Source organism: Grampus griseus, assembly GCF_964374135.1.
Source record: "Grampus griseus genome assembly, chromosome: 9".
NCBI lineage: Eukaryota > Metazoa > Chordata > Mammalia > Artiodactyla > Delphinidae > Grampus > Grampus griseus.
Genome location: NC_139003.1, coordinates 43,745,882 through 43,763,607, shown reverse-complemented (window position 1 = coordinate 43,763,607; position 17,726 = coordinate 43,745,882). Strand labels below are relative to the sequence as shown.

The following is a 17,726-nucleotide window of genomic DNA, read 5'->3' as shown; positions in this document are numbered from 1 at the left end:
AGCCTGCGCTCTAGAGCCTGCAAGCCATAACTACTGAGCCCGCGGGTGCGTGCCACAACTGCTGAGGCCCGCGTGCCTAGAGTCCGTGCTCCGCAACAAGAGAAGCCACTGCACTGAGAAGCCCGCGAAGAAAAGCCCCTGCTCACCGCAACTAGAGAAAGCCTGCGCACAGCAGCGAAGACCCAATGCAGCCAAAAATAAATAAATAAAATAAATAAATAAATAAGTTTTATACTGTTAAGTTAAAAAAAATAACGTGCAGATGAATGTGTATAGCACTTGTGTTAAAAAAAAAAAGCCCTCTGCTTGTCTGTGATGTATACAATATTCCTGGAAGACTTCACAAGAAACTGGTAAAATTGGTAGCCATTGGGAGAAGGAACTGGTAAGCTGGGGGAGAAAGGAAGTAGTATGAGTTTTCATAAGTAAACCTTAGGTACCTTTTAAATCTGGAGCACATACATGCATGCATTAAGAAATAAAAAATAAATACATTAAAAAAATAAATAACGAGCTTTTATTATCCTCAACAACAGAGGAAAGTCAAGCCTGAAATCTAAGGGTATTAAGTAGCCCCACCATGGAGGGTGGAAGCTGTGGCAGCACCTGGAAGAGCTTCCTCAGAGATTCCCTTAGTCTGGCCACCCTGCCAGAGGCATTTCTAAGGAATCAGGACCCACAGTGATCAGCAGGGAGAAGAACAATGAGAAAAGCTTTCCAGCCTGAAATCAGCCGCTGTCCAGAGCTAGCACCTGGCAAGATACAACTCACTCTTCTGGGGGTCACATCTTTACTGGAAGGTAGGTGAGAATTCACACCTGTGACACCAAATCTCCTCCTCTCTTGGTGTCTCTCTCTCCTATTCCTCTCTGATTCCACATTCCTCTGCTCTTTGGCCACGGTGTTTGATTTCTGAGAAGAGAATGTTGAACAAGTCAAGCTCTTGTCACTCTGAGTCTGAACTCTCATTTGACTTGGAAGACTTATGCTTTCGTTTTTTCTTCTTTTTCTTTTCTTTCTTCTTTTTCTTATGCTTCTCTTTCTTCTTCTTTTTCTTGTGTTTCTCTTTACATTCTGAGGAACTGGAGCTGCTCCCATCTTCATCTGATGTTGAATCCTCCAGTAACTGTTTTAACTGTTGTATCCTAAACACATAAGATTGACCAAAGAAATACATTCAATGTAACTTAAAAAATTCTTTTAGATAAAAATATAAGAACAGTAGTGAGGGTGAAAAATGTCACAAAGCATCACCTCATTAAAGACAGTACTTATTTTTGCATGTTTTCCCCATTCTTGTCTACACCCCTGCCTATTTTACATGACTGTAACCAGTGTACAAGCTATTTTGTATTCTTTTCACTGTCCTAAATGTTTCTGTATGTTTCCATAGTCCTTACTATTATAACTTCTAACAGATGGATACTTTCCTAAATCATTCCCCCACTGTTCAAGTTCATACTAAGTAATCTACCTCCTCAACAATTATAATTCAGCACAGGGAACTATACTCAATATTTTGTAATAACCTGTAAGGGAAGAGAATCTGAAGAAGAATATATGTTATGTATATATATTATATATAATAATTATATATAATTATAGTTCAGTGTCACCAATTTGAAAAAATACCCCCCAAACCCCAAAAAAAGTCCTCTTGTTTTTTCACCCTGTCTTTAACCCTGTCTAGGAATTTTTAACAAAAGCTCAGATCTTTAAAGAAGATCTAGAGAAGATAAATTACAGTTGCCAACGTCAACTATCAGTGACATGAGTGGGCTGGGCCAAGCCCATTGCTTTAAGTTAACCCAAGTAGAACAGGCTGGCCTGCTCATTCCCCACACACTGGCTTTTTCAGGGACTATTCCTGTCTTCCAAGTATTTTGCAATTAAAGTACCATATTTACTAAAACCACTCCTCTAATACTGGAATCAAAAAATTTTTAATTTATAAAGGTTCTAACTATATAATTTCAAACTTTAAGAGGATATTGTTATCATCTGGACAATCTCACCTTACATCCTTTTCATGTCTTTTATTCTCTCGAATGATGTCGTACATGGGATCTTCATGTGCCTTGAGGGTTAGAGAAGGTTATGGTTAGGTTAGGCTTCATAGACTGTTAAATTAAATCCCTCTTTCACTGAAACTAATTTTTTCCCCTCCTGTGTGGTATGATTTTATATTTAATACGTTCTAATCCTTCCTAAGGGTTACCATCATTTCAAACTCCTGGAGGCTATAAAAAAGATTTTCCAGTTATACAAATACAGGGTATAATTTACATAGCCTTTATAAGGAAATAAACCATGGCAAAATCATTATTAAATACCACTCAAGGTTAAAAATCTTGAGGTAATTCTATTTGTTCTATGTGGAAAGATGATCAAGAGATATTATTAAGCAAAACAGGTGATTTGGAAATGATGCGTAAGAATGATTCATTTATAGGTACACAAAAACATACTGGATATGACCAAAGAGAAGTCTGGAAGTATATTCAAGCTACTTACTACAAATTCCCTCTGGGGAGAGAGGCAAGATTGGACTTGAAAAATCAATTGTGAAAAACCTTACTGTAATGTTTCCATTTTGTTAAAATAAGGCAAATTTATTCTTATGATATTTGTATAATTAAAAGCTACTTAAATTACTTAAAAATATGAATACACAGAATGAATTTTATGGCATGTGAATTATCTTTAAAAGTATGTTTATTATAAAATTTTTACATATCAAAGAAAACATAAAGTTAATAATATCTATTATTTTACCAGCCGGGATATCCACTGTTAATATTTTAGTGTGGTTCTTCCAGTCATTATTCATAATTTACAGAAGATTATAATCATGTTATATATACAACCCTATTCTCTTTTTCACTTATGCTTTCATGATTATCTTCCTATGACATTACATATTCTTTTAAAACATAATTCTTAAAAGCTATATGATTTATATGTTGTGGTAACTTATGTTGTATATTGGACACTGCAGTTGTTTCCTATTTTTCTTCAGTTTCTATTTTCTAATCATATAAATAATTCTGAAAGTTATCCTTATACATTCATAATAATTTGTGCATACTGATGTTGTTATATCCTTAGATCAATTCTTAGAATTTAGGTTCCTAAATTTTAAAAATATGAATATGTTTCAGTTTTTGAGATTTATCATTAAATTATCTATTACAGGCACTGTAAAAGTTGACATTCCAGGTAGCAGTGATTTATCCAGAATATTTTCTGTAAATTAGTAAAATGAAAACCCAGTATTTTAAATATCTTAAAATCCTTGGAGAATGTTTATATACCCCTGTTTGATATGCTGATAATCCCAATATATCCAGTAATAGCATAGTTAAATTGACCAAAACAGTTACTGAATGGTGAGTTAACCCTGGGAGGTGACTTTGTTAAAGTGATGAAATGATAGATTGATTTTACTGCCATCTAAAGAGGGTACATCGTTTATACACACACTTCCAGTTTATGGTAGAAAAATATACAGACTTTAGACAAAGACTGGGAAACTAGAACCCTGATTTTATTTATGAAATATGAGTTTTTTACATAAGTAAAAAAAGACTGACTGGGGAATTCCCTGGCAGTCCAGTGGTTAGGACTCTGCGCTCTCACTCCTGAGGGCCCAGGTTTGATCCCTGGTCAGGGAACTAAGATCCCACAAGCTGCATGCCAAAAAAAAAAAAAGAAAAAAAACTAACTGAATTGATAAAAATGCCTGCTTCAGAAAAAGAAGCACTGTTCCCAAGACAAAAGCAAATAACATTTTAATACGCATTTTTTTGTTAATGAACTAATCTTTCACACAAATTCGATTTAACAGAGATGTAGTTAACACCAGATACTTTGGGTTAAAGGCTTTCGGAATGTATTTTATGTGAACCTCCAGTTCAGTGGTGACTGCCTGATTCACCAACATTCATCATCTCCAGTAAACGTAAATTGACACTCTGGGGTTTTACTTACTACTCTGAACTGTTCTAACTTTTGGTTGCCTTTGATAAAGAAAGGGCATTCTTTGTCGCCCGTTCGGTGACCATACCGTTTACAACGCCAACCTGAAAACAAAGAAAAAGGGATATATTTCTGTAAGATAATGCATTTTTACTCAATCAAGATAAAGGTATCAGTAGATCATATTAAAGATATTCTTCATTAGATTCCAATTTTAAAAGCAAATATAATTAATGGATGAGCCATGTAAGATCCCAGAAAAGAGAGGGAAACTAATTACTTCCTCAAGTATCCTTTAATCGTAGAGGTTTAGAAATGAACCAAGTACTTACTAAACAATCCCATGCAAAAAGCAAAGTGTGATTTTTTTGTTTTTTAACTGTGTTACAGGTTGAATTGTGTCATCCCGTCTGCTTCCCCACTGTATTGAATTGTCCTAACCCCTAGTACCTCAGAATGTGACCTTACTGGGAGACAGGGTTTTTAGAGAGGCCTGGAATACATCCTTCCCTCACAGCCCTCAGGAGGACACCCTGACTTTGGACTTTTAGCCTCCGGAACTGTGAGACAATAAGTTTCTCGTTTAAGTCATACAGTTTGTGGTACTTAGTTACAGCAGACCTAGTAAACTATACAGGCATCAAGCAACTCCAACCAAGGAGGTCAGGAAGCAGGAAGAGGGATTATAGGTAAGATCAGCCCAATTTGCTCCACGCTGGTAGCTACTGAAAATATGTAGTGACAGGGAAATAATGTTTTCCCCTTTATATTTTTATTTGAGAGTTGGTAGTAGGAAACCATTGGGAAAAAATGAAGTTTAGGGATTCTCTGACCTGCCCCTGTCCTTATCTCCCCACTATTTCCACCTGGGGAAGAAGGAATGCACTCTTAATGCAAATGCAGACCGCTTCAAACACATGTCTGTCTTTATGATAAAAAGGGGGGGATTTTAAATGCCACGGATTGATGTGTGGGTATCAAGAAGGATCCATACCATCTGTGATCAAAACTCTTTGTTAAAGGAAAGGTGATCCTTGTTACTCAAAGTGTGGTCAACGGTACAGACCAGCAAGATTAGCATCACCTGGGAGCTTGTCAGAAATACAGAATCTCAAGCCCACCCTAAGTTTGAGAAGCTCTGCTCTAGATAACACTAGGATCATGGAAATCAATGAATACGGGGTTATGTGTGCATGTGTTTTTCCATCTGGGATGGATCCAAGTTCTGTGGAGTCTGACGCTTACATAAATTAAGGAGAGGAAGGGCTCTTTAGGCAAATTTTTATAGAAAGAAAGAACCATATGACTACACTGGTGGGACTCCAAAGACCTTTGGAAGGTACAAGGGAACCTAAAGGTTAAGCTTCATTAACTTCATGTAAAACTGGTTCTGGTCCAGACTAAACACTTTTAATTTGCAAGTCAATGAAAAGAACTGGGGCTTCCCTGGTGACGCAGTGGTTGAGAGTCTGCCTGCTGATGCAGGGTACACAGGTTCGGACCCCGGTCCGGGAAGATCCCACATGCCACGGAGCGGCTGGGCCCGTGAGCCATGGCCGCTGAGCCTGCGCGTCCGGAGCCTGTGCTCCGCAACGGGAGAGGCCACAACAGTGAGGGGCCCGCATACCGCAAAAAAAAAAAAAAAAAAAGAAAAGAACTGTAAAATGGTAAGTGAAGCACAACTAACTACCCTATCACAGAGAGGAGCGGTTTTTAACCATAATTTTAAAAAAAAAGAAAAAAAGAAAAAAGAAAGAAATGTAATCAGTTTAATATGGGATTCAACTCTGAAAATAATAAACACAAAGGGTTTACTTAACTAAATTTATGATATAACTATTACTGGGACAATGAGATATATGAAGGGTATGTGTATGAGATGGGATGGAGGAAGAAAAAAAGAGCTGAATTCTTGTCTTCTATAGGAAGAAGTCAACAGATAATGAAGAAACCTGAAAAATCAAGGGGCAGGAATGTAATCCTGTTATCTAGATACACAGGGATAGGGACTTCCCTGGTGGCGCAGTGGTTAAGAATCCGCCTGCCAATGCACGGGACATGGGTTCGGGCCCAGGTCTGGGAAGATCCCACGTGCCACGGAGCAACTAAGCCTGTGTGCCACAACTACTGAGCCTGCGCTCTGGAGCCTGTGAGCCACAACTACTGAGCCCGCGTGCCTACAGCCCATGCTCTGCAACAAAAGAGGCCACTGCAGTGAGAGGCCCGCGCACTGCAATCAAGAGTAGCCCCCGCTCGCCGCAACTAAAGAAAGCCCGTGTGCAGCAACGAAGACCCAACACAGCCAAATTAATTAATTAATTAAAAACCCCCCAAAAACCTTTATAGATACATAGGGATAAACTTCAAAACAACCTTCCTAAAAGAGGTTGAGGTGGTCGCCTTTTAGGTGAGGGGAATGAAGGAAAGGGGCTGAGAACCGATATATTAATTATGTGCGTGAAGAATCTTTGTACAAAAAAATGTCTTTAAAGGCAGCCGTATCCTTTCTTCAAATGCCGTCTTACGCTGGATGAAGATGCTGCTGCTCTGGTGCGGTGGAGGGTGTGCACACAGAGCTCTACCTGTTCCAGACCCATCCTCTGTGGCCCAGAGCTCCTCTCAGGTTACCTGGATAAAACCTCAACACCTCTGATGAGGATGACTGACTGAGGTAAGACCCAAGGGACCACCCTCCAATGCATCCCTTGTCCCCCATGGCATTTCTACATGGAATATCCTTTCTGTTACAGGAATATTACTGAAGCGTATACTCCGCAGGTAGCTACGGCCCTGTGGAAGACCATTTTCCTTACAGCCAGAAGCCCTGGAGTCTAGGCACTGCACTGCCTCTTACCACAGAACACTTAATAACATATGCAAGGCGGCTTCCTCATCTATAGCACAGAGATCATGCCCTGACTTTAGCAGGGCTGTGGTGAGAATGAATTAAAAGAAGTGAACTTGTTTGTAAACAGTGGTCTATAACTTGCATGTATTGAGGGTGTTACTTGAAACCCTTCCACACTCACACTGCATGACTTTGACTTCTTTCCCCAGTGGCATCCAAAGTCCTTTGGTTGGTGCGTGGGCCAGAAATTCCCTGGCATGTTCATTGCCTGGGACATCTGGTATACAGTCTTCTGGCTTAGTCTCATCTTCCTGAAAAGGAAACAGTGTGTAAGCTGTGCGGCAAAAAAAGCACCGGAACTCTCTCCCACCTGTCTGAGAACACAGCCCTGCCTGGCTTTCTTATGGGCTGGAGATCCCAATGTCATCATAAGTTACCCTCTGAAGAGCTAGAAAGAAAGACAAATCATAACTGACAGAAAAAACGGAAGTAACTATACTAGAAGAGCTAGCTATACCATGAAAACAAAGTGGCTGTTCTTAGAGAAGAGTTACTAGTGTTTACATAGGATTGATCTGTGAGCTCCAAATTGATTCTAGATCACAAAAATTAGATTCTAAGATCACAAAAGGTTTTCTGCTAACTTAAAAGCTTTGTGGAATGAGGCAGAATATAGAGTTAAACAAGTAAGGTTTCCTGGAATAATAAGAACAATGTGTTAGAGTAAAATAGATTATTAGACCTTGAAGGCCACTGTCATGTTTTATAATCTCACACATGCCGTATTAGTGAGATGTATTTTCATTACCAAATAACTGCACTATATAATTAAGGTGCTGTTTTTTTACCTTATGATTTTTTTTTTTTTTTTTTTTTTTTTTTGCGGTACGTGGGCCTCACTGTTGTGGCCCCTCCCGTTGTGGAGCACAGGCTCCGGATGCGCAGGCTCAGCGGCCATGGCTCACGGGCCCAGCCTCTCCGCAGCATGTGAGGTCTTCCCGGACTGGGGCACGAACCCGTGTCCCCTGCATCGGCAGGTGGACTCTCAACCATTGCGCCACCAGGGAAGCCCTTACCTAATAATTTTTTCAAGTTTCCACGAATATTAAATTTATAATGGAAGAATGTTTTCTAAAAATCTTTTTTTTAAGTTGAAAGTTACCAAAAAGAAAAGGTTACTTTGGCCTTAAGTCCTCTAAGTCTCGCTCCTGCAGAAAGACACTGACACTGTGGCCAGGGTGCTGGAGGAGGGACTCCTGCAACAGGTACGGCTGGACTGGATGAGCTTCACGTCTCCTCAGAGTCCAGTGTTCTCTGAGCTGATGACATTCAAGAAATCAGCACCGGGGGCGGGGGGGTCAGAGAAGGAACATGGGGCAGGAGAGCTTTGAGGAGATGCAGTCACAAGTGAGACAGAAAGAATGGGAGTGAGCGCTGAGGAACACTCGGGGGGCCTGCAGTGGTTTCTTAGGGGACAGACACAAGGCTGATTAAATTTCTGCAAAGGCACAGGCTGTGACAAAGCCCAAAGTGCATGAACCGACTGCCATCTGCAGGGAAGACACAGAACTATCATAAAAGGAGGTTCAAACCTTATGCAGCTGTTTTTCGTAAGTGACTGAGTCTGAGCACTGAGTCAAATCTGTCTCAGAGAAAAACCAAAAGTACAAACTTCACACTGACCTTGATAAGTCCAGGAGGAGGTTTTTCATAACTAGAAAGGAAGAAAACACCAGTCATGAGCCATGTTCATAGGAATGTAACACATCTCAATCAGCAAAAGGCAACTGCAGACCAAAATAAAAAGGATATTTTTAGTAAGAACTTAAAACCATATTATAATTAACATAGTTAATAAAATATGCCTAGCAGTCAGAGGTCTTATATAAATAAACTGATGCTATACCATATCCTGCTGGGATATAGCACTTAAATTCACCAAAATAATAACTAACTTGGTGTCTTAGGACAATGATTTTATTTTTGGAAGAAGGGAAAGCAAGAGATTGCAGGGAAAATGTGAGGTAACAAGAGCCTTGAACGAATTATGGTTCCAGCCTGTCATTACAGTTGTTGGTTGATTTACCTACCATAACTTCCAGCTTCCATAACACTGAGAGGCTCATGGGGGTGGGGGTGTGTGAGTGATCTGTTCTGACAAGGGTGGGGGCTGTGCAGAGGGGAGGGAGCAAAGCCTGAGGGAAGGGCCTGTTGTAGGGGAAGGAGGGGAGGGTGATCTGTCCCAGAGGCTCCCCCTCCCACCTCGCCTTCCCCCTCCCCCTCCCCCAGCCCCAAAAGCTCCGGATTCAAGATCCTCCCCACTGGCCTATCCTGTTTGCAGAGTGGGCTGCTGGGCTGCCATCTGCTGCGCAGCTCTCTGACTGCCCTTTATGTCCCTACTGACCTCCTGGGACTCAGGGATGCAGGACTCCTGCTTGGTGCCTGGACGACAGGCTGGCACTCAATGAAGAACTACCGCTAGAGAGGCAGGTGACTGATAGTGTGCAAATGTACTTCCCCTTCCACCAACAGAGAGAGCTCTCAGACCCCCAGGGTCCTGAGGATACAAATCATGCCTGTGCTCCCAACTCATTTCCACTTCTCATCACTCCGCTGGAACTTCTGGAAAAGGCTGATGGATGCCAAATCTAGAAAAGCAGCATCCAATGCTAGGGTTCATTTTAAACAAATCAGTTTTAAAATTTAAAAATTGAGATATAATTGACATATAACACTGTATTACTTTCAGGTGTAATTATGTTCAGTTTCAAGTACTGACACATTGCAGGCTATGCAGCACATAGCATGGGTGTCTGGCTTTTAAATGAGTGCCTAATTGACACAACCCCCTTCTTAAAGAAAAGTAGTTGGAGGGACTTCCCTGGTGGTCCAGTGGTTAAGACTCTGTCCTCCCAATGCAGGGGCACGGGTTCAATCGCTGGTTTGGGAACTAAGATCCCTCATGTCACATGATGCAGCCAAAAGAAAGTAGTTGGAAAAAGAGGCAGAACAACTGAACATCTGAGGTCTTTTCAATGCCTCTATAACGAAATTTTACTGAGAGAGGGCATCAGGATGCTGTGGCTGGTTTAAAACTGTATCTTGGCTCCAATAACTTGGAAATGGGGGATTCCCAAAGTTGCTACACACAGAAGGTGAGTTCAGAGATGATTAATTTTTTGAATTTTGTACAGTGAAAATAATAAATTCTAAAATGGTTAATCATTTATCTAATAGTCAAATAGATACTAATTATCCCCAAACTAGTCAAAAATTGTTTAAGTTAAAAGAAAGAAAGCAGTAGTGTATAGGACAGTGTGCTTGGTATGGTTCTATTTGTGTGTATGGGAAAAGGGAGATTATATATATATAGGATACCTGAGGGAGGGAGCTTTATTTTTCACTTATATTTATTTACATGCAAATACACTGCCTCAATGTTTTTTAGTTACAAAAGAAAAATGAAATTAATGTCATCTTCCTTACACCTATGTTGGTATAAGCCCAGGCTAATAAAGGTCTGAGAGATAAACCAAAGGTTACTTGGGACGTAGGAAAAAAAGAAAAAAGGCCCAAAATATGCTAATAGGAGCTCATTTCTGCTATAGAGTTATACAGGCTGCATTTTTGTTTTAAAATTTCAATGTTATTTCTCTAATTGTTTCAGTAATTAAATCCTCACTCTTGCTCTAACCAACTTGCTATTTCCACCTACCAAAAAAGAACAGGTATATTAGGAGAAACTAAACTTAATTTTCAGGCGATATTGAAGGTTCAACTTAAAAACTTACTCCTTGCAGAAGTAACCAGTCAACAATAATCATGCCAGGCTTAGTGCTAAGTACCAGAAGGGAGAACTAAGGGGATAAGGGTACTCCTAAATGAAATCTAGAAAAGCCATAAAGTTGAAACTCCTCTCAGAAACACCCATGTAATTCTTGACAAAGGTACTTTGTAGCTTGGGACCCCCAGAGTGGAGGCCTCCCCAGTGACCCAGCTCATGTCACAAATCTAAACCGAAGTCAGCCTGAACTAATGGGAAATGCCTCACTGTCAAGGAAATCTGGAATACCCCAGTCACATCCTCCACCTCAGCTTAATTTAGCTTATCTGACCCTAGATAAGACGATGTGCTAGTCTGATAAGGAAATCCCTGACCCTCTAGCCAATCGTGCCCTATTTCCAAACTGCCTCACCTGAGGCCCCATAAAACCCGCTCTTGTCCAAAATCCCTGGGAATAGTGTTCCACTGCATGTGAAGTGCTGTACTTCTCAGTCCATGGATTGTTTTCCCTTGAATTAAGGACATCAAACTCGTTAACAAATTGTATCATTTTTCTCTTTAGACATTCTTTAGAACTGTCTTGATAAAGGAGATGTTTTGTTTTTTTGGAGCAGAGAACCCTATATCCCAGCCAGAATGTTTTCCAGTTCTAAATCAGTGTGAATGGGCTTTGCAAGTAAAAAAATTTTACTTTGAATTGTGATCCACTCTCACTGCTGTCTACCTTGTGCAAGTTACTTAAACCCCCAGAGCCTCAATTTCCTCATGGGTAAATAGTTCACAGCAAACATGTGAAAGGCACTCCACAATGCTGGCTTCTGCCTCTTCTGTTGAAGAAAAGTTAGTGCTCTTAGTAGCCTCATGAGGCAGCTCAAGATTAGGCACTAGCACCATAAAGGCCAAGATCGGGACCCAAGAGAGAGGCCTCGCCAACCCTCACATCTTTTTACAGATCTGCAGCTTTACGGGGATTTACCAGCTGCTCCTAAGAGGAGGTGGGCATAGACCTGGCAGTGGACTTTCTACAGACATCATCCCCAGCCGGGTTTACTACCTTTCTAGGCCATGCGACTCTTCAACATCTAGCTCCAGGGATCACTGCCTTTTCCCCGTGCAGGTGAGCTGGTATAGGATCATGTCACCTAAGATGGCTGTTCTTTGGCTCTCTTTATATCCCCTATTTGATCAGTCCCTGCGCTTCACCTACACCTTCCTGCATGACTGACCTTCCCTCTTAATCACAGAACTTATTCAATAACTGCCTCTGTGCTTGCCCCGCCCCAGCTAACAGCTCCATTAGGATAGTTTATCAAAGTGAAAACCTCTGCCCTGTGACAGCTGATAACCTGAGGGGCTGTGAGGGACACACCTCTCTGCTGGTTTCCCTGGTAACTGATGAGCCAACCTGATGTCAATCCCCACTGTAACTGGTAAACCTCCCCACCCCCCAAGCAAAGACTGCTGTCTGTGTCCTGACTGCTGTCTGCTGTACACAGTGGGGTGCTGCTCCAGGACTTTGCTTCAGTCTTATAAGATCCCCTATGCAAGAAACCTTCAGTGTCTCTGTTGCTATCTCCAGGCTCTTTCTTTGGTCTTGTGGCTGGGCAGTTATAAGACTTGCAGGCCTGTGGGGTGCAGTGAGGTATATCAGAGGTGCAGAGGTGGTAGATCAGGGTTCAGCAAATCTATCCCTACCTCCTCTGAGGCTCAGCAAATCACCATGTGATTAGAGGACTGGAACTTTCAGCCCCACCTCCAGGAAGGCTGAATTAATCACTAATGGCCAATGATGAATCAATCAAGCCCCTATAATGAAACCTCTATAAATACCCAAAAGGATGGCATTAAGACAGCTTCAGGGTTGGTGAACACGTGAAGGCGCGGCATACCTGGAGAGGGCATGGAAACTCTACAGAGCTTCTCACATACCTTACCCTATGTATCTCTTCCATCTGGCTGTTCCTGAGTTATAACCTTTTATAATAAACCAGTAATCCAGTTAGTAAAACATTTTCCTGAGTTCTATGAGCTGCTCTAGCAAATTAACCAAACTAGAGGAGGGGGTTGTGGAAACCTCCAATTTATAGCAGGTACCAACCTGGACTTGCAAACATCTCTGCACTCTTCCAAATAAGGATTATGATGGAGGCGTCTAGTGTCCATCCTCACCCTCACTGTCACTAATCCAGGGCCTTTCTAAGATTTACTCCCTGAAGATTACACAATAAACAACTGGGTATAAGTAGAATTAGCCTTTTAGATACAGTACAAAGCTTTTTAGGTATGGTATTTCCAAAGCAAATTCTTAAATATTTTCCAATGGAAAGCTGTCGCATGTCATAGGCCTAGGCCTCTTTTAGGAGGAATAATGGAAATTTGCATAAATTGGGCAGGTGATACGGTCCATCAGCAGCCCTTCATTAGAAACATTAATGCTATGTCTTAGGCATTGGGACTTAAGGGAGTTTGGAAGGGAGGTGGTAAAGTCTATGTAAATATCCAGTAATCCGACAATAATTTATTTTTGCCATAGGAGTTGTATAAATAACATGGTCAAACTATCTATATGCCTCAAAAATATGTAAATGTTTTTGCCTAGATAGAAAAAAAATGTGACGGAACTGAACATTTCTTTTTTATTTTTTAATTTATTTTTATATTTTGGCTGTGTTGGGTCTTTGTTTCTGTGCAAGGGCTTTCTCTAGTTGCGGCAAGTGGGGGCCACTCTTCATCGCGGTGCACGGGCCTCTCACTGTTGCAGCCTATCTTGTTGTGGAGCACAGGCTCCAGACGCGTAGGCTCAGTAGTTGTGGCTCACGGGCCCAGTTGCTCCGCAGCATGTGGGATCTTCCCAGACCAGGGCTCGAACCCGTGTCCCCTGTATTGGCAGGCGGGTTCTCAACCACTGCGCCACCAGGGAAGCCCCTGGAACTGCACATTTTGAAATCTCTTATTATTAGCAATGGACTTCCCTAAAAAAGTCCATTTTAGAACTGTTTCCACAAGTGTAAAGGAATGTGGTTGATTTTTTTCCTAGGGCTAAACAATTCATTAGTTTAGGTAGCATGTTAAAAAGATATTTCTCAAAGATTAAGGTAATATTTAACTATTGAAAATAACAGATTTGGAAATGAGAATCGGAGTGTGTTTACTGAGTAGCTTGGCTTCTGTGCTGTGACAGCTGAGAAGTGTGCATTATCTTTGTAATAAATTCTCAAAATTAAAGAAAGTTAGTGGAGGCCCATTATTTTGTGCCATCTGTAAATCCTTGCCATTATATCATTCAGATTGTGACAGGTTGCCCTGGGCAGTATGAAGACTAAATTAAGATAAATTTTGATAAGAGATTATCTCCTAAATAGGCATGGGACAAAAAAATCTTTATTTTGCCAAGTACTTAATAATACTCTTTGTGTATTTGAGTGTTGGGGTAGGATTTCTTTTGGAAGAGTCCTTCACGTAAGCATACTCCATCCCAGTTGTTCCTGTAGCCTGGCCCTATGGGGGCTGGAAGGCAGAGATGAAACTCCACATATACTCAAAATGTCCGTTCTGTTATGCCCAGTAGCCCAGGAGCACTTGAGTGACAGAGCTGGAAAATGGACAGGAGCATGTGTGGAAGACTCAGATGCCTTTGGGGGCCTGGCAGGTATGGTAAGAGTAAGAAAAATTAAGGTCAGGTGTAAGAAAATGACCAGAGGAGTGTGAGGGTAACTAAAGAGGGCATACCAGGTGGCAAAAGGATTTGAATTCCACTTGTAAAAAACCACAGTGGAACTTAACATGCCTGGTTGACCAACTTACTTACCTGTCTTCCTTTCCCAGACTCTCTTAAAATGACAATTAAAGAAATAAAAAAAGGTTAGAAGCCACACAGAAATCCTGAGAGGGGATACAAGGCTGGAGACAAGAAAGGAAGGGAAAGAGAACTAAACCCTCATCTACTATAACATGAGCTTAATAGGTAACATTTACTATTCAATCGAAAAAAAGCAGTAAAAGCATATAATTCAGAAATAGTTAAATCCCAGAGAAAAAATTAAGTTTCCCCATTGAAGCCTTGGTTGGAGGGAAAGGTACAGGGAGTGTGAGTAGAGATACAAACCACTATTTTTTGAAATTAGACTTTTCATACTATTTAATGTTTAAACTACGTTAAAGTATTATTCTGGAAATACAGACTTCCATTTAAAAGGAAAGAAGCCTCTGAACTAGCCAAACTATAAATATGTCAACAGCCCAGAACTTTTAAAATCTCTGAACTGAAAAATCCCACTGGTCTGAGAATCAGACACCCCGGTTTCTCTTTAGTTTTGTTAGTTTACAGTTCCGTGTGTGCTTTATTAGGTTACTTAACTGCTGAACCTGCATTTTCTCATGTGCAAAAGGAGGTTATAAAAGGATGTCTGTGAGTGCGCTCTGAGCTACAAAATAAATGTAGAGTATTAACAACTATGTGGCATCCTACAGTTAGGATACTGAGGGCTAGGGGGTGGGGTAGGGCGGCTGAGCCCTGCCGGAACTTATCCTAGGGAACACTGTTCAACATCGGCCTTGCACAGGCAACAAAGAGCCTCCCAGAGTGCCCTGAAGGGGCCAGGACCGTGGATGCCAGCAATCCACAACCACTGCCCACTGAAATGAAATTCAGCTCAAGAGCCACGCTGAAAAGAGCAGGCCAGGCTACGAGGAAGTATGCATTTTGTGCCAAAGCTCCCAGCGGTTAATAATGAAGGATTAACCCTTTAAGGACTTTTCATGCTGTCTCAGCAATCATGAGAAGGTAGGTAATGGGAAGCGCCTAAAACAAATAATTCAGATAACTCAGTGAACACCAAACTTAGTAAAGTCAGACTTCTAAAGCTGATTACAGAACGACAGAAACACAGAAAAGAACCGCAAGGGTCATTAATCCAACCTTCCACCTGATGTTTAAATCTCCTTTACAACCAACCCTTCTCCCAGGGGTTATCTGGACTCTCTCCCGGGTAGCTGGGGGAGTACAGTGCCTCCTAGGTCAGGCCACGCTGACCAGCAAGAATCTATGACTCTGGTCCTAATTTTTCTTGTTGAGCTGGAACTGGCCTCTTTGTAGCTTCCACCCTTAACCCTGGTAAAAAAAATCCTGGGGACGAGAGAGAAGTCCACGCTCTCTTCTACCTGACAGCTCCTCCCGAAGAGTCAGGGACCAGGCCCTCACCCCACGTTTTTTCTTCCCTTCCTCAGCGCGCACTCACGTTACGGGACTGGGCTTTTTCCTCCCTAGCTAACAGCACTAGATAAAAAGAATGGGGATTTTACCCAGTTCAGAGCGAGCCCCTTGAACTGAGAAATGGGAAAGGACCCAAGGGCGCAGCCGCACTTCTCCTGTACTCAAATCCTGACCGACACCGACGTCGCCGCACGAGGAATAAAACCGTCGTTTCCGGCGGAGAAGCGCCCGCCCGCCGCCGCCTCGCGCGCCCGGGACGACCCTGGGGATGGAGCCTCCCCCTCTTCCTCCAAAGGCTGAGAGTCCAGCGTCCCGCAGCCCGGGATCAAAACCCGCACCCGGCTCGCTGGGGACGGGCCCACCTGCCCACTCGCAGGTCTCCAACGCCGGGCGGGCTCCGCCGCGCGACCGCGGGCCCCGACCCCATTCCTCGTATTAGTCGGGGGCGGGCGTGACGGACTCACAAGGACTCCAGGTGCTTGAGCTGCTGCAGCTGCTGCGCGTCGTGCCGCCGCCGCCTCTGTTCCCGGCGGCGCTGCAGCTCTTGCTCCGGAGGCTCCCGCGGCCGCCGTGCGCCCCCTGCCCCCGCGTCGTCGCGCCCGGGTCGGGACGACATCGCGGCCCCGCGCGGCGCGGCTGAAGCGGCCCCGTGCGGCGCGGCTGAGGCGGCCGGCGCGGCGAAGACGGTACTTCCTCTGCGCTGCGCACGCCTAGCCCCGCAGCGCCCCCTCCCGCTGCCGATCCGCGTCCCGCCGGGCCGAGCCGGGTGTCCCCTCCGCGGCCGCCTGCACCGTGCCGCCGAAAGGCCAGCGCGGCCTCAAGTTGTTGATCGGAGCGCCGGGTCCTGCAAGTCGGGTCGGCTGGTGCCGGAGGCCGGAGCGCGCTCCCTGGCGGCGGCCAGGAGTCTCGGTGCTGAGGACGCTCTGTCGGGACCCTGAGCCAGTTCTGCGCGTGGCTGGGCCCCTCTCCGGGTCGGACGCCTCCCCTCGAGATCTTCGTCCCTGAAGGCCGGGAAACCTGTGCAAGTAATTTTCGTATTCCCCCAGTGTCTAGGCGTACAGGAGCTGCTCGTTACATGTTAGTAGGATTCATCTAGTTTTGGAAGAAAGCAAGGCTTCCACAGAAATTCTCCAATTTTCCAGAACATGTGATCCATGGTATGTATAGTCAGTGTAGTATACTGTATTCAGATAAGGTTTGGGTTATGGAAAAGAAAAGCTAATATACACTGTGTACTTTTTATGCGGTCATTGAGCTAAGCCCTTAATAGGAGTTGATTTAATTTTTAAAATCGTAATAAGTGCTGTACGTAATACCCATGTGTACTATCCTTATTTTACAGATAATGAGGCCCGAGAGTTAACTGACATGCCCAAGGAAACAGAACTAGTAGGTCATGGAGCCAGGATGCAAAAGTGTAAGGTGCTTAACTAGGTTGTGCTTTGAAACTGTATCTGATATATAATTTTTTCAGCCTTGAAATAATGGAAGAAGCTGCAGAGGAATTAAAAATAACTGCATAAGGGAAATGCTTGCCAAAATATTCAGTTGTTAATAACTCAAAGTGAAGAGCTCTTTCAAATTTATTCAAGAAAACACAAACACAGAAGCTATACACAGACATGTGAAATTATGCTGATATATGTTCTGGAACTTGGAAATGACCTCTTCCTCTAAGAATGAAGCCAATTAAAATCGTTGCATGAATGTATGATTCAGCCATTCATGTGTAACAGATCAGGACCCTGTGGGGGCCTTCCAGGATAGACCCCTCCCCCATATACTCTGCTATAGCTCCTGTTGGAAGTACCCAGATAATAGTATCTCATGCATATTTCCTGAGTTTTTCATTTGGTAAAAACCACAAGTGGAAGAAATTAACTACTTGATGATCATGAGCCCCA

At 42.8% G+C, this 17,726-nt stretch overlaps 1 protein-coding gene across 3 annotated transcripts; it reads right to left on the bottom strand.

Annotated features, from left to right (window-relative positions):
* Nucleotides 1-532: 532 nt before the first annotated feature.
* RP9 (RP9 pre-mRNA splicing factor) lies at nucleotides 533-16,470 on the bottom strand. Of its 3 annotated transcripts, none has more exons than XM_082662408.1 (6): nucleotides 16,287-16,470; nucleotides 8,510-8,540; nucleotides 7,008-7,137; nucleotides 3,991-4,082; nucleotides 2,016-2,077; nucleotides 533-1,145 (listed from the first exon to the last, which is right to left on the bottom strand). In XM_082662408.1, exons 1-6 carry the CDS (start codon nucleotides 16,436-16,438, stop codon nucleotides 947-949), a joined length of 666 nt encoding a protein of 221 aa, XP_082518534.1. In that variant the 5' UTR covers nucleotides 16,439-16,470; the 3' UTR covers nucleotides 533-946. The 3 variants fall into 3 exon arrangements, with proteins under 3 accessions (XP_082518534.1, XP_082518536.1, XP_082518535.1); XM_082662410.1 differs by having other exon boundaries at nucleotides 8,510-8,613; nucleotides 16,287-16,420; XM_082662409.1 differs by having other exon boundaries at nucleotides 16,185-16,300.
* Between the last annotated feature and the right edge of the window lie 1,256 nt (nucleotides 16,471-17,726).